The sequence below is a fragment of the Lissotriton vulgaris genome, chromosome 9 (genome assembly GCF_964263255.1).
Source record: "Lissotriton vulgaris chromosome 9, aLisVul1.2, whole genome shotgun sequence".
In the NCBI taxonomy this organism is placed as follows: Eukaryota; Metazoa; Chordata; class Amphibia; order Caudata; family Salamandridae; genus Lissotriton; species Lissotriton vulgaris.
Window position 1 is genome coordinate 714,178,498 of NC_141697.1, and position 22,718 is coordinate 714,201,215.

The window sequence follows — 22,718 nt, forward strand, 5'->3', positions numbered from 1 at the left end:
TACACGCCACATAATTACACTGCACTCAATACAACATACACTCCAAACAATACCGCTCAGAGCCACATAATTACACGCCACACAATTACAGGCCACATAATTACACTGCACTGAATGCAAAATATGCTCCAAATACCACTCAACGACACATAATTATGTTACCTAATTACACTGCACTCAATGCAACATACACTCCAAATACCACTCAGTGCCCCATAATTACACTCTACTGAATGCAACATACACTCCACACAATACCACTCAGTGCCACATAATTATATGCTACACAATTACACTGCACTGAATGCAAAATGCACTCCACACCATGACAAAATTTCACTAAGCATAATTTCACAGAACACCACAGTCCCAGGCCACACAATTAAACTCCACACATTTCCAATGTACACCGCATAATTACACACCAAACAACATATTCAACTCCAAAACTCCACAATCCACAATGTACCTCCAATCCACACCATATAGTGTCACAATCTGAGCACCAAACATCAATCACCACCACCATTTTGCACCAGCACACCACCTAAGCATCACGTCAGTCTGCCCTTGGAATCTGGCATCTGTTGAGTCTCCCCTAGTGTCTGTCCGCTGCTCGTGTTCTAATTACTGTTTTCAAACATCCACCCCCCGTTATTTATGTCACGCTCCCCTATAACAAAAAAATTATAACAAACAAGCATGGGAACAGGCAGGAAGTAGTTGCCAGCAGTGCAAGCACAAAAAAAGTAGAAGACCATTTTTGTGTTAAAATCTTTTTTTAATCAGGTTTTTCAGTTGCATATAATGTTGCCTTTGTTTGTATAAAGGTAACAAAAATGCTTAACACTTTTTATTATAAGTTTTCAACATAATGCACAGAAGCCACAATGCTCTATAACATAGCCAAAAGTTCTGGCTAAACACATAAGGTCCCAAAGGCGAGACATATTGGCTATGCCACACACACAACCACACACACAACCACACACACACACACACACAACCACACAGACACACCCAACGGCAAACACAACACACACAACCACACAAACACACATACACACACAACCACACACAACCACACAGACACACCCAACCACACACCCAACTGCAAACACAACACACACAACCACAAACACAACCACACACACAACCACACACACACACAACTACACACACACACACACAAAACCACAACCACACACACACACACACACACACACACACACACACACAACCACACCATCAGTGCACACTTACACCAGACACAAACACCACCAGCCATCAAAGCACGCTTTCACCGGGCACAAACACCACCAGACGTCAGTGCACGCTTCCACCAGGCACACACCCCAGACGTCAGTGCACGCTTTCACCAGGCACACACACACACCCCACCAGCCGCCAGTGCACGCTTTCACCAGGCACACACACCACCTAGGATGCTGGACTCCGGTCCAGGGAAGACATGGCTTGGCAGTTCGGTCTAGACTGTTGCCATGAGGCACAGGGTCAAGACTGATTTGCATATGGACATGTCTGAACTGGGGTGGCTTGGTGAGCAGAATAACGATGGATTAAACCCAGATCTGTGACTGGGGGTGAATGTTTTGCCATTGTGCAACATTCTGTCGATCATCTTGTGTGTTTTGCTGTTCCCCCTATGTGGGAAGGCTATGCTCAGACGTGGGTCCCGTGCTCACTACGTCAATGAAGTCAAGCTAATCTGGCTGAAGACGGCTGATAGCCAGAAACCGGTCCTAGGATGCTTGATTCCGGTCCAGGGAAGACATGGCTTGGCAGTTTGGGCCGGACTGTTCCCATGAGGCACAGGATCAAGACTGATTTGCATATGGCCAGGTCTGAAATGGGGTGACTTGGTGAGAAAAATAACGATGGATTAAACCCAGATCTGTGTCTGGGGGTGAATGTTTTGCAATTGTGCAACATTCCGTCCATCATCTTGTGTGTTTTGCAGTTAAACTGATGACACAGCAAAACAGACAACACCACCCAGATGTACACATCATGTTGGTATTATGAATGGCGCTAGAGACTAAGCGTTAGCTGTGCCTGGAACTGACAAAGCCATTGATATCCCTATGCATGCAACTGCAACTATCTGACACATTGGCAACAAACCTTTGTCCTGGGCACCCTCGTACCCTTAAGGTGGACCTGCTGTGCCCTCTTGCGAGTCCCCAAAAGGACAACCCTATAAAGATCTGTTTTCATTTCTTTCTTATTCTCCTGTGGCGGGGTTGTAAAAAGGGCCCGGAGACTGGATCTCGGTATATAAGGTTTTATTTTTATAAAGGTTTTTTTCTTTCTCAAAGTAAGTATTTCCCGGGACAGTATAGCAGGGTCAGTTGTTGCTGATATACTCTGGGGTCTTCTCAGGGTCTTAGCGCCTCTCACGTGACCCAGTGAAGTCTGCTCTTCCTCGGTTGCTCCACCGCAGGACATGCAAAAAAGAAAAGTGTAGTGGCCGTCAGGTAACAGTCCTCTCCAAAGAATACCCAAGGGGGGAACCAAGGAGTGAGGGGAGCACCGCTGAAAAGATGTATATACACTGTATTCTATATACACGAGGTCGGTGGGTGAGACGTGAGGGAAGCGTGATACGGGTATGGGGAAAATGTGGGAGGGAGACGGAGTATATACAAGAAATGCCCTACAGGCAGTAGCAGGTCGAGCGAGCTAACGTTGAGACGAGTCTCCCCATCTCGCAAATCCAACCCGTACACGCTCACGTACCTGGTTGAGCCACACTCCTCCGAGAGTGTGGCTGAGTGACTCGTGGGGACGGTGGCCTCCTGGTGCAGCAACTCCCTCCGATCGTTCTCTTCCCGTCTTCTTCTTACGGCAATCTCCTTCTCCGTACTCCACTCAATCTCCGCAGCACACCACAAACTCCTCCAACACGCCGGTCTTCTGACTTCCTCCCTTTTGTCCAATCCAGTCGAGCATGCGTCATCTGGGGGCGAGGCCTCCTCTTCTAGGTATGCCCAATAAAAGGAACCTTCTGTTGTTTCATCGTCATTCCACAGTGGCTGTGAGTCTGTGTTCTACTCGTTCTGGTTTAGGTGGAGAGAGAGGGGGGGGGGGGGTAGTAGAGTCAGCGACCCACCATTCTGCAGCATAAGGGGAAAACCCTTCTCCTTGCCTGGTCTCCCCTCTACACACCTCCCCCCCCCCCCCCCCCCCCGGTTTCTCCCGATCGGGAAGAAGACAAAACCTAGATAGGTAATCTGTGTTACAATTCTCCCTACCCTTTTTGTGCGGAATATCAAAGAAAAAGGGTTGTAAAAACAAAAAACGTCTGAGAATTCTGGGATTCTGCTACTTGTTTTTGTACATCCATTGTAGTGGAGCGTGGTCGGTATATAGGATAAAAGCCTGCCCTTCCAAATAATACTTAAGCTTCTCCACCGCCCATCATATGACCAGACACTCCCTTTCTATAGTAGGGTATCTAATTTCCCTTAGATGCAACTTCCTACTGATGTAGAGGATGGGGTGCTCTAGACCATCGGTTCCTGTCTGGGATAAGACCGCCCCTAGACCCGTATTTGAGGCATCCGTAGCCAGAAAGAATGGTTTGCCAAAATTGGGGGATATAAGTACCGGACTAGTAGTTATGGCCGTTTTTTAAGTCCCTGAACGCCTGTCTTGCCTTTTCCGTGGGTTGTTGTAGTTGGGTGAGTCGTGTGTCCTTTTTTAAGAGGTCTGTGAGGGGACTAGCAGTTTCTGTAAAATTGAGTAGGAACCTTCTGTAATATCCAATCAACCAGAGAAAGGCTCTTAAGACCTTTTTGGAGGATGGGAAAGGCGTGTTTACTATCGCCTTGATCTTTTCCTCCTGGGGGTAATTACTCCGTCCTCTAGCATAAAACTCAGGTATTGGACTTTGGAGAAAGCTGCCCTTGATTTCTTTGCGTTAACGTGCAGTCCTGCTGCTTGTAGGGCTGTTAGGATAGCTTGGATGTGGATTAGATGTTCAGACCATGAGGCACTGAAGATGACGATATCATCCAGATATACTGAACAGAACGTTGTATAAGATCGGAGCACCTCATTCATCAGTCTCTGGAAAGTCGGCGGTGCCCCGTGAAGCCCGAAAGGAAGGACATTAAATTTAAAAAGTCCATCGTCTGTGGCGAAAGCTGTCTTACATTTGTCTTCTTCTCTCAGGGGGACTTGCCAGTAACCTTTCGTTAGGTCGAGTGTAGTGATAAAACTGCCCTCTTCTATCCGCTCGATCAACTCGTCCACCCTGGGTATAGGATACGCATCGAAAGAGGATATTGTGTTCAGGGCGCGGAAGTCCATGCAGAACCTGGTTGTTCCATCTGGTTTTGGTACCATCACAATCGGTGATGACCAACTGCTCCTGGAGGGACGTATTACCCCTAGCTTGAGCATTTCTTGAACTTCCCGTCTGACGTCTTGTCTTCTTGCCGTTGGTATTCTGTTGGGTCTTAGTTTGATATGTTTCCCTTCCTTTGTCTCTATTTTATGTTCGATTAGGTTGGTCCGTCAAGGAGTGTCAGAAAACATGGTTGCGTATGGCTGTAGGGTTGCATGGAGTTCGCCTTTCATCTCGGGGGACAGGCATTTATGAACCAGAAGCGTCAGTACATCTTTGCTATAGGAGGGCATGGAGCAGAGTTGCACAGGGGGAGGGATTAGGGTTTGCAGGAGAGGACGAGCTCATGACTATTCCCTAAAGTACCGACCGATGCAATTGGATGGTTGTGCGTTCTACTGATTGGCTACAGCATGCTTAAGCTTGCAGGTGAGCGTGTGATTGGCTGCAAGTATACCCTATGAAATAGCTACACTGGAGTCACCGTGAAGCAGCTATTAGACACTGGAGTCTTAAAAAACAAGAGTAACCAAATAGAAAAAAAAATGGCGGGCCACTCTTTTTTGTTCTATTTGTTTAGTTTTGCTCCAATCGCAGCACCCGCGCTTTACTTTAACATGGAGGAAGGTAAAGCGCAGTGCAGAGATTGCTGCAAAAGTAAATAAATAGAACAAAAAATCTATTTCTTTGCTTTTTCAACAATTTGTTTAGTTTTTCTACGATCGCGGCACCCGCGCTTTACCTTTAACCATGTTAAAGTAAAACGTGTGTGCCGAGATTGTAGCAAAAGTAAACAAATAGAAAAACATCTATTTCTTTACTTTTACAACAATCGCGGCACCCGCGCTTTACTTTAGTTAAGCGCAGGTGCTGCGATTGTTGAAAAAGTAAAGAAATAGATGTTTTCTATTTGTTTTGTTTTTCAACAATTGCGGCACCCACGTTTTACCTTTAACCGCGATTGTAGCAAAATATAAAAACATTGATTTCTTTACTTTTTCAACAATAGGGGCACCCGCGTTTTAACTTAACATGGGTGTAAAACTTTTGTGCTGTGTTCTACCTTGCACAAAGCCATCAGAAAACGTCCTCTGCAAACATATATTTCTGTATCCAACAACTTACAGCGGCGCTAGTGCCGACTCTGCGTCATGTGTATAGGGCGAGTGCTATATAGAGCTCCTATGTGAATGCATAGGTGGTGAATGTATATTGCCAATAACCAAACTGTTTGGTTTTATGATATCACTGCAGGACTTTTCATCAGCTCTTTTAACACGAGACTCCTTGGCTCTCCAGGTTTCTTAAAGCTTGACCCGTGCTGTGGATAAACTGTGTAGTTAGAGGCTGGGATTTCACAAGTGTGTGTGGTGAGAGGGGCGTTGAGGACACAGAGGTTTTGCGAGTTTAAGCAGCACAGTTATTCTTGCACGGTGTGACCTTGGGTGCACGCAGTAAAATATTTAGTGCAATTTGAAGTCTCGTTGCTCGCTTTTGCGTATTCCTGGTTGACGCCTAGTCCATTTGTTCTAATAGACTTTAACGGAATGTACGGAAACATTACTTTATGGGATGTGCGAAAGTCCCACCTTGTGAAACTGCTAGTAGTGAGAAATATTTATTTCCTTTTAAGTGTTTGTTTTTTTTACATCACTGACATTAGTGAAGATTGAACATGAAGCGCATTGACGTCCTTCAAACCACTACCCTGCCCAGAACCACAATTTATTGCTTCAACCTTCTACGGTGGTCAAAAGGGGGGTGCGAGTTACACATATGTAGAATTCTCATTTCTTTTGGGGAATTGTGGCCTTTAGAATCGGTAGGTGTGAGTTATCCACTTCACAAAACTGTGATTCTGTGCAAATCACATTCATCGCCGTGTCACAGACAAAACGGCGAGCCACTAAGTCTTACTTATTCAGAGTGAAACCCTACTTATTCAGAGTTTTATTTTGAGAGTCAGAGATCGGAATAGTTTTGCCAATCTATGGGGCGCCTTATTATTTATAGGGCAGTATCCTGCGCAGTGTTCTGCCTGGTGCACACTAAGGACCGGGAGGGACAGTACCACCCCCAGTTACACATCCGTAGACTCTATAACCAGCTGCTCCTCACTGTGTCCCCGGAACCGCTCCTTCCACACCAACACCTGATGCACTGCTCCTCACTGTGGCGACTGAGCACATTAGGGGCACAGAAGCCCTCTCTGCAACAAAACCGTACAAAACAGAGCATAGACATAAAACATGACGGTAGTCAATCTCCCTAAGGAACAAGGATGTGACGTAACGACCAGAGCTACCGAGCGTGAAGCTGGGGAACAGGGTTCGAGTCTTGGCAACGGCTCGCCATCCTGTGAATCTGGGAAAATCACTTAATCTCACTGTGCCTTCCAAAAGAGAATGTGTGCTTGTGTCATGTAACTAGTTCTCATGTAAAGCGCTCCACTACCTTTGGGTTGAGTTTGCACTATATAAAACCGCAAAACAGAAAAAAATACAACAAGCCACCATAACCAGTCATGCCAGAGCTCACTGCACCGGTGAATCCAGTGCACGCACAGCTATGAGAGCTCAGTACACCCCAGTACTGCCAGTGGGGTGGAATGTTCGCACCACACACACTGCGCTGGCAATGGGCAGTGTCCAGACACACACAGAGTCAGTCTACGGCCCTTAATCCCGTACACAGCCCTGGGGTGGCAGGAACAGCCCACTGCACTCCCATTGAATCAATGCATACGGCATACATCAGCACACAGAGCTTTGGTGGTCAAAACACTACGTACACTGGAGTGCTGCACTGAATACAGCACTTCGGACACCTTTAGGCGCTCCGAGTACTGCACACCGCACTGATCTGGAACGGGGGGTCCTAGAAGCACCAGGACACTGCAACAATCCACACAGCACTGAGAGGTCACACTCCCGCAGACACTTCAACTTGCACACAACTGCAGTGGCACACAGAGACATTACAATCCACACAGGACTGACGGGTGGCATCCCTGTAGACAATGCAAGTCACACATAACTAGGACTGTGAACCCGAGTCACACAGAGACGCTGCAACCCACACAGGACTGAGAGGTCAGTTCCAGCTGGTACTCCAACCTGCACAGAACAGAGACGACCGCCCCACGACACCCCAAGAGACTGCAACCCACACAGCAGGGGGCCACAATCCCGCAGACACTGCAACTTGCCGAGTACTGAGACCCATGGTACACTGACACACTGTAACCCATAACGCACTGAGAGGTCACATCCAGCAGTTACTGACACTCACACACAGGGACGTCCTCCCCAGGGAAACCGAAACACTGCAGCTCACACAGCAACACATGGGGGTCCTTTTCCCCACACACACACTGCAACTCACACAGAACAGAGACGGTGACCCGCACACACACAGACTGAAACCCACAGGGCCCTGAGATGTCACATCCCTGCAGACACCAACTCACACACAACTGCTACCACTGCCATTGATGATGCAACCCACACAGGGCCCTGAGGTGTCACATCCCTGCAGACACTGCAACCCACACAGTCCTGAGAGTTCACATCCCTGCAGACACTGCAACCCACAAAGCACTTCGACATTACCACTAGGTGCAGAGAGACACTGTAACCCACAGGTCCCTGAGAGGTCAGATACCCGAAGACACTGCAAACCACACAGAACTGAGACCACTACCCCTATGTGCACAGAGACACTGGAACTCCCACAGAACTGCGGCGATGACTCTTAGAAACACAGAGACACTGCACCCAATACAGCACCGAAAGGCCACATCTTCGCAGAAACTGCAACTCACACAGAACTGGAGCGGTGACCCCTGGAAACACTGAGTCACTGAAACTCACAGCACTGAGAAGTCACATCCCCGCAGCCACTTCAACACAAACCGCCCTGATAACCTCGGAAGCGGGACGCTCCCCTGGTCCCACCTGGGTATCGTATCTCACTGCACTCTGCTGACGTTTTTACCCTGATTATTACGATTTGCGCTGGTGAAAGGCGCTGCATGCTGCACTCTGGGACCGAATTATTGCTGTAACCTAATTTAATTTCTCCTGGAACCTGCGCTGCCCGCATTCCCTCCTTAGCTGCATCCGCCATAATTTAATTAACTCAACTACTGTGGTATGGTGCTCGCCTTGTGTGCCCTCATTGACTCGCATTGCCTCCGCATTAATTACTATCGTGCACAGCCTGTCCCGGTTTGGAATCGCCAGCCATCTTTGTTGTTGTTGTGATTAGGATCCCGGCCCCTCCACCACGATCCTGCCTCCCAGCTGATCCCCCCTCGCCCCTCCCCCTCCACGATCCCCATATGACCGATGCATTTACGCGCAGCGTCCACGTGCAGCGGTCACGCCCCATGCGCGCCGAAGGTGCGCCAAAGGTAAGCCCGTCTACGCCCGTCCGCGCCTGCACCGCGCCCAGTGCCTGTCCCCCGCCGCACCCAGCCCACTAGAATCACATACGATGCCGCAACTCTCCTCACCCTCAACCCCGGACGCGCACCACAATGCTGCAATGCCGCCCCAGGACGTACTCACGGCCCATTCGCTTGCCTCTCCTGCAAGTTCAACTGCTCCAGGACCCTCACCAAATCCCCTTCCTCCATACACAGCTCCGACTCTAACCGCATGAAGTGCATCCTTCTTAACACCCGCTCGGTCCACAGACACGCCACGGAACTCTGGGACCTACTCGACACTGCATCACCGGACATCGCCTTCCTTACAGAAACATGGATGAACACATCATCAGCACCCGACATCGCCATAGCCATACTGGATGCTTACAAGATTACCCGTAAAGACCGAACCAATCAAACAGGAGGTGGCATCGCCATCATTCATAAGAACACCATCAAAATCACGACCAGCTCTGACGATAATCTTGCAACCGCTGAACATCTCCACTTTCAGATTCACACCGACCCTAGGACCACACTTGGAGGCACCCTCATCTACAGGCCTCCAGGTACCCGCACTCAATTCAGCGATGACATCACGGACTTCGTCAGCCCACATGCCCTCGCCTCCAAGAACTACATTCTTTTAGGAGACTTCAACTACCACCTTGAAAACAAACATGACAGCAACACCACCACCCTTCTGGATAACCTGGCCAATCTTGGACTCAAAAAACTTGTTGACACCCCCACCCATATAGCCGGACATACGCTCGACCCCATCTTCACCTCCAGCAAGCACATCTCCTTCGATCGCACCACAGCTCTCCACTGGACGGGCCAGAGCTGTGTCCACTTCAGCTACAAAACCACCCTGATCCACAACCGCCCACAACCTATTCCTCGAAGAATCTGGAACAAAATCACCTCCGAACAACTCCTCACATCACTCAACCAAAACCCTCCTACCCTCTCATCAGACCCAAACCAAGCGGCCACCAATCTCAAGCAATGGATCGCCCTCTGTGCAGACGAATTAGCGCCCATGAATAAGCACCAGATCAAATCAGCCAGCAAAAAGGCTCCCTGGTTCAATGATGACCTAAAAAATCCAAGAATCTATGCCGCGCCCTGGAGAAAACATGGAGAAAAAACTCTACCACCGACAACATGTCCACCCTCAAAGCAGCCACCCGCAAACACCACCAACTGATTCGATCCGCCAAGAAATCAGCATTCAAGGACCGTCTCGACAACAACAATCACAACAGCAAGGAACTTTTCAACATCGTCAAAGAATTCACCAACCCCACTGCAGCATCTAAAGACATCACTCCCTCCCAAGACCTCTGCGATGCGTTATCCTCCTTCTTCTACAACAAAATTGCCGACATTCACAACAGCTTCGAGAATACTCCCAGCATTCAACCCTCCCCACCCCCCTCAGATCCTACTCCGCCAACTAGCAACCTTAGCGCCTGGAACCCAATCACCACCGAAGACACCATCCGCCTAATGAACTCCATCCACTCTGGCTCGCCAACCGACCCCTGCCCCCACCACATCTTCAACAAAGCGGACTCCATCATCGCACCCCATTTCCGAGATGTCATCAACTGCTCGTTCAACTATGCCACCTTTCCAGAAAGCTGGAAACACGCCGAACTCAGTGCCCTTCTGAAGAAACCGACAGCAGACCCCTCGGAACTCAAAAACTACCGACCCATATCCCTTCTCTCATTCCCGGCCAAAGTCATCGAGAAAGCAGTCAACAACCAGCTCGCCGCCTTCCTTGAATCCAACAACTCCCTCGATCCATCTCAATCCGGGTTTCGAGCCAAACACAGCACAGAAACCGCCCTCATTGCAGCGACAGACGACATCCGAACACTACTGGACAACGGTGAAACAGTGGCCCTCATTCTACTCGACCTCTCCGCCGCCTTCAACACAGTCTGCCACAGCACCCTTATACAACGCCTCAGCAGCATCGGCATACAAGGAAAAGCCTTGGACTGGATCACCTCATTCCTCGCTGGGAGAACTCAAAGAGTCCGACTTCCCCCATTCAACTCTGAGGCCACTGAAGTCATCTGTGGCGTACCACAAGGATCTTCACTCAGTCCCACCCTCTTCAATGTTTACATGAGTCCACTCGCCTCCATCGCGCGTCATCACAACCTCAACATCATCTCCTACGCCGAAGACACCCAGCTAATCCTTTCCCTCACCAAAGACCCTAACACCGCCAAGAACAATCTCCACGAAGGAATGAAAGAAGTAGCCGAATGGATGAAACATAGCCGCCTAAAACTCAACTCAGACAAAACGGAGGTGCTCATCCTAGGATCCTCTCCCTCTGCCTGGGACCACTCTTGGTGGCCTTCCACCCTGGGCACAGCACCCACACCCACAGATCATGCACGTAACCTTGGCTTTATCCTAGACTCATCTCTCTCGATGTCCAGACAAGTCAACGCAGTCTCATCCTCCTGCTTCAACGTACTTCGCATTCTCAAAAAGATCTTCCGTTGGATCCCCCTCGAAACAAGAAAAACTGTCACCCACGCACTGGTCACGAGTCGGCTGGATTATGGTAACACACTATACGCCGGAATCACAGCAAAATTACAGAAAAAACTACAACGCATCCAAAACGCATCAGCGAGACTCATATTGGACATTCCTCGCCAAGACCACATCACCGGACACCTAAAAGACCTCCACTGGCTTCCCGTCAACAAAAGAATTACATTCCGCCTTCTCACCCACGCACACAAGGCCCTTTACAATCTAGGACCCGAATGCCTCAACACTCGACTGTCCTTCTACAAACCCACCCGACAACTAAGATCGTCCAATCAAGCCCTCGCCGCTGTCCCGCGCATCCGAAAATCCACCATGGGTGGCAGATCCTTCTCCTTCCTTGCTGCCAAGACCTGGAACTCACTCCCCACTCACCTCCGACTTACTCAAAACCACATCTCCTTCAGAAAAGAACTTAAAACCTGGCTATTCGACAAATAATGTACCCCTTCCCCAAGTGCCTTGAGACCCTCTGGGTGAGCAGTGCGCTATACAAATGCCCGAACTTGAACTTGAAACTGAGAATCCACAGCCACCGCGCTCTGGGAGGTCATATTACTGTGGACACAACACTCCAATCAGCACTATGAGTTAATATCCGCTGATACTGCACACCTCACAATACAGGGGCCGCAACCCTTAGACACAGAGACACTGCACCGCACTCAGCACAGAGGTCACAGCACCACAGGCACTTCTCTCCACACAGCACTGAGGTCACAGCCCCACGGACACTACTCTCCACACAGCACTGAGGTCACAGCACCAGGGACACTACTCTCCACACAGCACTGAGGTCACAGCACCACGGACACTACTCTCCACACAGGATATGTACTAATCCGAGGGAGTGTGGACCTCAGTTCTACTAACTGGCTACAGCAGGCTTAAGCTTGCAGGACAGCATGTGATTGGCTGCAAGTATACCCTATGAAATAGCTGCCCTGGAGTCACCGTCAAGCACCTATTAGACACTGGCGTCTTAAAAAACCAGAGTAACCAAATAAAAAGAAAATGGTGGGCCCCTCTTTTTTGTTCTATTTGTTTCGTTTTGCTACAATCGCGGCACCCGTGCTTTACTTTAACATGGTATGGGTAAAGCGCGGGTGCCGCGGTTGCTGAAAAAGTAAAGAAATAGATTTTTTTCCATTTGTTTCGTTTTTCATCATTCGCTGCACCCGCGCATTACCTTTAACCATGTTAAAGTAATGAGAGTGTGCCTCGATTGTAGTAAAAGTAAACAAATAGAAAGACATTTCTTAACTTTTTCAACAATCGCGGCACCCGCGATTAACTAAAGTAAAGCGCGGGTGCCGCGATTGTTGAAAATGTACAAATGTTTTATTTTAACTTCAGTGCGTAGTTATTGGCCCAAGCCTCATTAATAGTATTTAACGTACCAATGTTAAACTCCCAACGGACATACCAGTAATAGTCCAAAAAAGTGCCTGCCCAGTAATTATAAAACACAACATGTTACTCTACCAGTAAAAGATCCAGTCCGGGCGGGCAGGACGAATAGGAGACAGGGCGGTAACAATGAGCGACAAAAAAGCCTCCCTCGCAATAAAAAGACAGCGTCTAATTATAAACAATGACGCAAGCCAATGAAAATACGAGGCGGAGACCACACTCCACTTCTGAATGTTTTTTTTTTGATAAAACAAATTTTTGTGTTTATTGATTGACAAAATAAAGAACGCATTGAAATACCAAACTGTATGAGATTAAAATAAAATATTTTTATATATATGCTTTTTTAGCAAAAAAATCTTGCGAACAGCCTCTTTAATCTACTTTGCAAAATTTGTATAAACATTGTATTAGTAATTATCTTATGGTTCCAATAGCAGTGGTGTACCAGCTAGATCACAACCTCTTACCTCTTGCCTCTTTCGTACCTGGTTCGTACATGGATAGTAACATTCAGGTTTAATTCTTAGATGGATTCACAACACTTCCCATTTAGAAGTCCTGTGAGTTTAATATTGACATTTGTATTCTGGGACACAACTTGTTTTTTTCTTCTATTCCCCCTGGTCCCAGACAAACCTAGATAGGGGGCCTCCTAAATTTTTTAAGTATACACTTGGCTTGTCAGCTGAGGAGGCCTTCGCTGATTCTGTACATAAACAGTAGGATAGATCATTGCATCCTTACGTCAGATAGTCTGAGACAAGTATGGAAGGAATAACAAGCATTGGAAATGCAATAGGTCTTGCAGCATTAGAGTTAGTGCTTTTAGAATTGTTTATGGGGTTTTTTTGTAAATCTTTAGCATTTTTGTTTCCTGTAGCCAATGCTAAAGAATTACAAATAAAAAAGCCATAAACAATTCTAAAAGCTCTAACTCAAATGCTCAGAGACCTATTGCACTGTGTGAGGGTGAGGGGTTGAGGGTGAGTGAGGGTGAGGGTGGGTGAGGGTGAGTGAGGGTGAGTGAGGGTGAGTGAGGGGTTGAGGGTGAGTGAGGGGAAGAGGGTGAGTGAGGGGTTGAGGGTGAGTGAGAGTGAGGGTGAGTGAGGGTGAGTGAGGGGTTGAGGGTGAGTGAGGGTGAGTGAGGGTGAGTGTGAGTTAGGGTGAGGGGTTGAGGGTGGGTGAGGGTGAGGGTGAGGGGTTGAGGGTGAGTGAGGATGAGTGAGGGTGAGTGAGGGGTTGAGGGTGAGTGAGGGTGAGTGAGGGTGAGTGAGGGTGAGTGAGGGTGAGTGAGGGTGAGTGAGGGTGAGTGAGGGTGAGTGAGGGTGAGTGAGGGTGAGTGAGGGTGAGTGAGGGTGAGTGAGGGTGAGTGAGAGTGAGTGAGGGTGAGTGAGAGTGAGTGAGGGTGAGTGAGGGGTTGAGGGTGAGTGAGTGAGGGTGAGGGGTTGAGGGTGAGGGGTTGAGGGTGAGGGGTTGAGGGTGAGGGGTTGAGGGTGAGGGGTTGAGGGTGAGGGGTTGAGGGTGAGTGAGGGTGAGGGGTTGAGGGGGAGGGGTTGAGGGTGGGTGAGGGGTTGAGGGTGAGGGGTTGAGGGGTTCAGGGTGAGTGAGGGGTTGAGGGTGAGTGAGGGGTTGAGGGTGAGTGAGGGGTCGAGGGGGAGGGGTTGAGGGTGAGTGAGGGTGAGTGAGTGAGAGTGAGGGGTTGAGGGTGAGTGAGTGAGGGTGAGGGGTTGAGGGTGGGTGAGTGAGGGTGAGGGTTTGAGGGTGAGGGGTTGAGGGTGAGTGAGTGAGGGTGAGGGGTTGAGGGTGAGGGGTTGAGGGTGAGGGGTTGAGGGTGAGTGAGGTTGAGGGTGGTTGAGTGAGGATGAGTGAGAGTGAGGGTTAGTGAGGGGTTGAGGGTGAGGGGTTGAGGGTGAGGGTGAGTGAGGGTGAGGGGTTGAGGGTGAGTGAGGGTGAGTGAGGATGAGTGAGAGTGAGGATGAGTGAGAGTGAGGGTGAGTGAGGGGTTGAGGGTGAGGGTGAGGGGTTGAGGGTGAGGGTGAGGGTGAGTGAGGGGTTGAGGGTGAGTGAGGGTGAGTGAGGGTGAGGGGTTGAGGGGGAGGGGTTGAGGGGGAGGGGTCGAGGGGGAGGGGTCGAGGGGGAGGGGTTGAGGGTGAGTGAGGGTGAGTGAGTGAGGGTGAGGGGTTGAGGGTGAGTGAGTGAGGGTGAAGGGTTGAGGGTGGGTGAGTGAGGGTGAGGGTTTGAGGGTGAGGGGTTGAGGGTGAGTGAGGGTGAGGGGTTGAGGGTGAGGGGTTGAGGGTGAGTGAGGTTGAGGGTGGTTGAGTGAGGATGAGTGAGAGTGAGGGTGAGTGAGGGGTTGAGGGTGAGGGGTTGAGGGTGAGTGAGTGAGGGTGAGGGGTTGAGGGTGAGTGAGGGTGAGTGAGGGTGAGTGAGGGTGAGTGAGGGTGGGTGAGGGGTTGAGGGTGAGTGAGGATGAGTGAGAGTGAGGGTGAGTGAGGGGTTGAGGGTGAGGGGTTGAGGGTGAGTGAGGATGAGGGTGAGTGAGGGTGAGGGTGAGTGAGGGTGAGTGAGGGTGAGTGAGGGTGAGGGGTTGAGGGTGAGTGAGACAACACAAGGACAGGAGGAGTCACAAATAATTTTCAGCCTTGACCCGTGACCTCATCAGGAGTCACGCGCTTTTGGCACTTACATGTCATGTGAGGTTATGCTGTTTTATATTGCGAATTGCTCCCTCTTAGCTTTGGCTCTGTCTCACTTTCGAGTATGTAACCATAGCACATCACAATGTTCATTCTTTTTTCAGCATACTGTAAGGGTTTGAGCTCTGTATCTACTATTACCTTATTTGCATGCAAAGTGAAAAGTAACAAAAGGCCATGTTGTGAAATCCTTTGAAAGATCTGCAAAAGTTTAATTATTTAAATGAACCATAATCCCTTGAATGCCCCATCATGCAAGAAGCTGTGAACACTGTGCTCAACTTTCAGTTTGCATTAGTGTACGGTTATCATTATTTCTCTCGCTGTTCAGTATATCAAAAGTATTCGCTCTTGTGGCACAAGCATTTGTATGCTGATGTGCATGATTGCTTTTAATGAGCATAGAATGTTTTGATGCACACATACAGGTCTACTGGTGCCGAGGCCTGATGCTTCGAAGGTGCTCCGTTGAATCCCAAAAACTGGATGAACTTACCTGCCCCATAGAATAGTACAGTTACACAAAGCTCCTTAACCAATACTTCAAGTGTGTCATGGGACCCCAGTGTAAAGTAGCAGTGAGCCAGGAAGAGGTTAGGTGAGTAGTCCGGCCAGTGCAGCAGAATTACATAATTCCAGTGTCCCTGACTTTAGACAATCGTTTTCACTGCCTCACATAGATGTGCAGGAAGCAAAATGAGCAGGAAGGCAAACAAGTTAGCATAACCTGGAGTGCACAGCATTACATAATCAATATTCTGAGAACAAAGTAAAACGTTTTATTTTTAAAACAACTTTTGATTTTGTGTTTTAACAGTGTCTGCCTCAACCCTGGTCAGTTCATAGCATTGCATTTCTCACTGAGTGATATATATGATTGTTGGGCAGATTTCTTTTAAAGTTCATAAACATTTCTGAGTGCGTGTATGTGTTTATATGAGTGCATGCTGGTGTATACATTTTACTTCTGCGTTTACAGAAATGGAAGAGGGCACATATCTTGATATTAACATTTATTTGTTATTCAAACGTATTTGCGTTTAAAGCTTTTAGCAGTATCTTGTGGTATTGGCGGGGTATGCCAGGGAAGCCTGCCTTTCTAAATTCTGAGATAGGGAAGGCCAGGAACGGAGCGCGCCTCCGCGAGACTATAAAAGCGTGCAGCGCGGGCCTTCTGATGCATGCTGCTTTCAATCTGCTGCGTGCCGGCGGGAGGCGCTGGAACAAAGTAAGATGGAGAAAAGATAATGCTGAGAAATGATAGAATAGTTGTGACCTCCGCGCGCGGGCTGCAAATCCAAGACATAGATTTCACTAAGCATTCCTGCTGCGTTCCCCGGCAGAGTTCAGTTGTCATAAAAGGACAGGAGTCTGCGGTAATGGCGGCGGCGGATGATGGACACTTCACGTTGGGTGTCCACCACACAGGAGTTGGGGGTGCGGGGAAGGGGAGATTACGTAATGATCATGACGTCCACAGGTCACAACTTCCACGGGCTGTGGCTAAACCCTTTGTCGAGGCTTTCCAGGCCAGATAAGAAGTAGAATAAACGTGAATGGGGGGAGGAGGGAGGAGAAATGCGTCTCGGCCGGAGCAGGGGGAGCGGGCTTTGGAATGTAATTGACACGGCCGGCCGGTCGTGAAACTGAAAGCATGGCCGGCCGGCCGTGAAAGCCTTTGATGCGGCAGGGGAAATGCGAGACGGCGGGAAGGGGAGGGGGCGGAGCGGGTAAACAAAGACGGACGTGCACGCGCTTTTAAGCTCAATGCGCATGCGCATTGAGCTTAAAAGTCACGGGCACTGCAAGGAATCGCCACGATTCCTTGCAGTGTGGATAAAGAGTGGATAAGTCCCAATACTCTCGCTTGCTCGATGCGCATCGACAGGCGAGACCTAAAAACCTATAGTTACTCAGAAGACCAGTATAATAAAATAATTAACGGGTCATCAAAAAACATCAATACAGTTAGACTGGATAAAACAGATGAGGAGCAATGGCGCACTCTCTGGAACTTAAAAAAGAAAGTAGTTAGGGCAGAACTCCATGCTAATTTCCTTGTAGAATACTGCAAAAATGGCATAATACCAAAGGGCCTACAAGTTAATAACGAGTCGGGTATTTTTATTGCCAACAAAAAATTTATAGAAAACTGGACTCTAGTGGCTAATCGCTGCAGCAGAGACTGGATGTTGCTGATCATAGAAACTGCACATGAGGTCTTGGTGTTTGAACGCAGAGAGATTGAAGATCTTGAATCTAAATTAAAAGACAATCCCGCCCTAGAAGAAGCCAAGCACAAGCTGGAGGAAATACAAACAGATATAGCAGGATACAGTGAATATCTGGTCAATAAAAAAAGTAATAAACTGAGGAAGGATATTACGAACTACAATCCGGAGTTTGTATATCCTTATTTACAAAAGGACTTTTATGAGAGACCGAAAGAACAGTTTCAACCTCGTAAACAATGGCAACAGCAACCCCGTAACTTTCCCAAAAAGAAAGTAAGATTTTTTGATACATCATACATAAGCTCGGATTCCGAGGGGGACATGCCAAATGAAAACAGGAATACTAAACAGAGGGATACTCCTACATGTCCCAATAGAGAAGGACGGTCTTTTTTGGAGCAGCGCCACCAGACCTTTGGGCACCCAAGAGGGAGAGGGAGGGGAAACTACAACTCCCAACCCCAATTCCTTCAACGTCCAAGGACAAGGAGTCAGAAGGTCTGGGACTATCTAGTAACACAAGGCAGCCAAAATTAACCTCTCAGAATACACTCTATCCCTAGCTGAGACAAAATTATTAGAAAAATGTTTAGGTTTTGCTTTATGTTCTCCTATTGATAGATACTCATTGGAACAAGACTTGCAAAGTTTTTACCGAAAAATAAGGTTAAATATTTTCTTTGAGGGTAAGGATAGACAACCCAGACCGAACAAATCAGGCCTTAAAAATAAATCATCCTGGACACCCAATTTAAGCATGGTACATAAAGACATCGAAGCATTCGAACGTGTAGTCGATAAGAGTATCGATGACCTCCTAAAACATAAGAATTGAGTCAGTCATAATCTTAATAAAGACGAGATAGCCGCCCTAAAAACTTTAGAACAAAATGCAGATCTAACAATAAAACCGGCTGATAAAGGCGGAAGCATAGTGCTAATGGAAAGCTCAGACTACAACAACAGGATGCATCTTCTATTTGATAACAAAGAGCATTATAAGGAATCAAATAAAAAAGAATGGACGGAACTCAAAGACGGCGTAATAATTTACGCATTTTGGGTGTGCCCGAGGGCCGTGAAGGCCAAGATGTGCGTCAGTTTGTTATAGATTTATTTAATGATGCATTTCCTGAAGTTAAGGAATGGCAATGGGCGCAAGAAATCCAACGGGCTCACCGTTTTCCATTTCGGTCACAACCAGCACGAGCGAACCAAGGTGCTCGATATCCACGGGCTATTTTAATTTCCTTAAATAACTTCTTGGCTAGACAGCTACTTTACGATCTTGCACGACCAGACAAAAAGAGATCAGGTTTGGGGGTGGAATTTTTCGTCCGCCCTGATTATTGTCACGCTACAGTTGAGAACCGGTGGCGACTTCGCCAATTAATTCCTGCATTTCAAGCAAAAGAGGTGCAAGTGTACCTTTTGCAACCTGCTACTTTGAAAACGATTTATAAAGGGCAAAATAGATTCTTTACGACGGAAGTTTCAGCCAAAGAATATCTGAACTCATTACCCTGAGATGACATAGACTTGATTACTATGTGATTATTTTTTTTCTATATTTTGGAATCTCAAGGTTTTCTGTTTCTATTCTCAATAATGATCTCCACAGCCACTGGAGGTACTCTCACACACATCAAGGGGCAATAGGCCCTACTGCCTCATTGTTGGGGGAGGGTCACTGGGGTGGGGGAGGGGGTGCTTTGGGGACTGGTGGGTGGGGGGAGGGTGCACGGTGGTGGGGGGTAAAAAAGGGGAAAAACTCAGTTCAAGACCGACAAGATGTGAGAGATATCGAGGTGAAATGCTCTGGTTTTAAGGGATGGCTATTATTTACTGCTTTAAGTAAAAAAAATGGCTGGTACAAATTTTCGAATATCTTCCTTTAACGTCTGTGGGTTGAATAATGTGGTAAAACGTAGGAAAGTGATGCACGAAATACGTTTGATACAACCAGACATTATTTGTCTCCAGGAGACACACATATCATGGGGAAATCGTAAAGTGTTGAACGATTTGGGGTATACTGTTCTAGTTGTATCACAACAGTCTACTATGAACCGGGGTGTTGCTATTTTGGGGCGCCAATCAGTTATTGCAACTACAAGAGTTAAAGCTGATAATACGGGCCGCTGGGCAATTTGTGAATGTGTGATAGGGAATACTCCTGTGACAATATGTACTGTATATGGCTCAAATAGTGACGACTCTGCTATACTCGAATTTCTGAATGTTGAATTAGCACTCTGGCGTACCCCCGTGTTGGTAATGGGAGATTTCAACATCCATGGGGATATAAATACTTGGGACTCAACCTTTAAAAAGACTATAGGGGTCGAAAACCGAAGGTATTTAGGGGGATAAGACAACTATTGCTCCAACATGGTTTGGTAGACTGCTGGCCACTTTCAAATCCACTAGACCCTGGTTATACCTTTTTTTCTTCCCCACATAAAAAATTTGTTCGGCTCGATTATATTTTTTCAACACGAGACTTGATAGTAGGTGCTCGGATGTCCTTAATGCCACGTATCACATCAGACCACGCACCCGTAGTGTTGGATATGTTAATATCTAGCTTACCTCGGATGCAAAGACCTTTCACATTTAATAAGAAACTTTTGGTAGATACGCTGTATGTCTCTCAAATGTTAGAATGGTCCCAACAGTTTTTCGATATTAATAGAGGATCCTCAACTAGTGCAATGGTATGGGACTGCTTTAAAGCGGGGCTGCGTGGTGAGACATGCAGCTATGGCTGGGCAATGCAACGTAAGGAAAAGGAAGTAATGAAACAGCTACTGCAAGACCTGGCCAACGCAGAACGTGATTTGATAGGTGATATAAGGAGAGGACAGGACTGCTGTAATACTCAAGATAAAGTGGCGAAATGCAAGGCGAAAATTACGGGGGTCTGGAGCCAGAAAATTGCTTCTCAATATAAATTGTATAAGGCCGAAAGGTATGAGTATGGTGAGATGGTGGGGAGGTGTCTTGCTCAAAGAATGCGACAAAGACAGACGATGCAATATATATCCTCTATTGAAAATAGACATGGTTTGAGGATAGAGACACCTGAAGGCATCATGAGAGTTTTCCAAGAATTCTATACCGAGCTTTACACTCAAGACAATGCGCCCCCAGAGTTAATAGAGCAGTTTGTCAACAGTTGCTATACGGGACATGCTGTGGAGGATACTCAAAGAGAGGAATTGGAAGCTCCAATCACGATGCTAGAACTTGAGGCAGCCATTAAAAGTCTAGCTTTGGGCAAAGCTTCGGGCCCTGATAAACTGCCATTAGAGTTATATCTTAAACTGTTTACAATCATTAAAAATGACATGCTAGAGACATTTATAGCTGCCCAGTCAGGACATCCACCGCCATCATGGGACGACGCTACTATAGCGGTTTTTAAGAAAAAAGATAAGCCCTCATATCTGCCTGGTTCATATCGGCCTATATCGCTTATTAATGTTGATGTCAAAGTCTATTCTAAAATTCTTGCGAACCGGCTGATCTGTGGGGTCCCTGGAGTGGTTTCTAATCAACAGCATGGATTCCTACCTGGGCGGGATACAACTAATCACGTTTGTCGAGTCATTACAGCCCTGGACTACGCCGAGACGACGCATAAGAATATAGGTTTAGTATTTTTAGACGCAGAAAAGGCGTTTGATCGCGTCTCATCGCCGTATTTATGGGCTGTCATGACTAAAGTGGGGTTTGGACCTCGTTATCTGCAGGCCATCCAGGTTATGTATAGGCATCCAAGGGCACAGATCCCTATGTCAGGGCAGCTTTCAGGGTATGTAAATATTAGTCGTGGTACACGTCAGGGCTGTCCTTGTTCACCACTCTTATTCGCTATATACATTGACCCACTGCTACAGGCGTTAACTACATCACCACATATACCATCTATGATGCTTCCGGGGGGCAGCATGCGTGTGCTAGCATATGCAGACGACATTGCAGTTGTAACATCAGACCCGGAAGCTGCAGTTCCCGAGATTGAAGCTATAACTAAAGAGTTTGGTCTGGTAGCAGGGTATAAACTCAATATCTTAAAAACACAAATTGTATGCACGTCAGGATTATGCCCTAATGATAGTCGAGTGACCCTAGAAGCCAAGTACCTTGGTATTAAAATCAGACTATCCCTTCATGATCTGGTTATGGTCAATTGGACCGATATTATACGATCAATAAAACAACAACTAGAGAAACTTGAATGTTTACATTTATCGATGGTGGGACGACGCAATGTGCTTAAAATGTCCATACTTCCTAAAGTACTGTATTTCTTTAGGTCAGTTCCACTTGAGGTACCACCCCTAGAAGTGCGGAAACTTCAAGCAACGGTTGAAAGATTCATATGGGGATGGAAATCCCCACATCGGGCATCTAAATTCGTGACACTTCCTATGTTGAGGGGAGGCTGGGGTGTCCCAAACTTTGTATTATATTATTTGTCTTGTTTGCTACAGAATATTAAGTTTGCTGTAAATGGAAATGACCCACCTCAATTTGAGGACCCTGATATTTTTTATTTATTACTTGGCCCACAAGCACGACAGATGCTTCTTCGTTTTTACGAACCTAGCTACTACAAGAGAACCAAATTTAAGTTGGTGTTCACTGCTTTTAAGGGTTGGCGTATGATTAGCAAAATTATGCAGCTGCGTCGCATTAACTATCATACTCCTTGCGACTCCCCGGAACTGCTACCATCTATATTTTGGGACTATAGAATGCAAATTTGGGGTGAAAAAGGCTTAAAAGCGGTTGGTTCGTTGTTTAAAGACGGTGTAATGTCATCTTTTCAAGACCTTAAAGACACCTATGCAATCCAACAGAACGATTTTTTTAAGTATTTACAGTTACGAGACTTTATTTTCAAACATTTAAATTCAATATCTATTCTGCCTAACGGTCTATTGACAATACTTAATAAACCGACACGGATCGGT

At 47.2% G+C, this 22,718-nt stretch overlaps 2 protein-coding genes across 2 annotated transcripts in view; both read right to left on the reverse strand.

Annotated features, from left to right (window-relative positions):
• The window catches only part of CCDC61 (coiled-coil domain containing 61), a 786,500-nt gene that overhangs the window by 736,057 nt on the left and 27,725 nt on the right, over positions 1-22,718 (reverse strand). The gene's annotated exons all lie outside the window — the stretch shown is intronic.
• The window catches only part of LOC147692155 (uncharacterized), a 36,328-nt gene continuing 32,097 nt past the window's right edge, over positions 18,488-22,718 (reverse strand). Inside the window, exon 2 of the mRNA XM_086939505.1 lies at positions 18,488-18,553. Within this exon, the coding sequence (XP_086795631.1) occupies positions 18,488-18,553 (66 nt within the window). The remainder of the gene's footprint in view (positions 18,554-22,718) is intronic.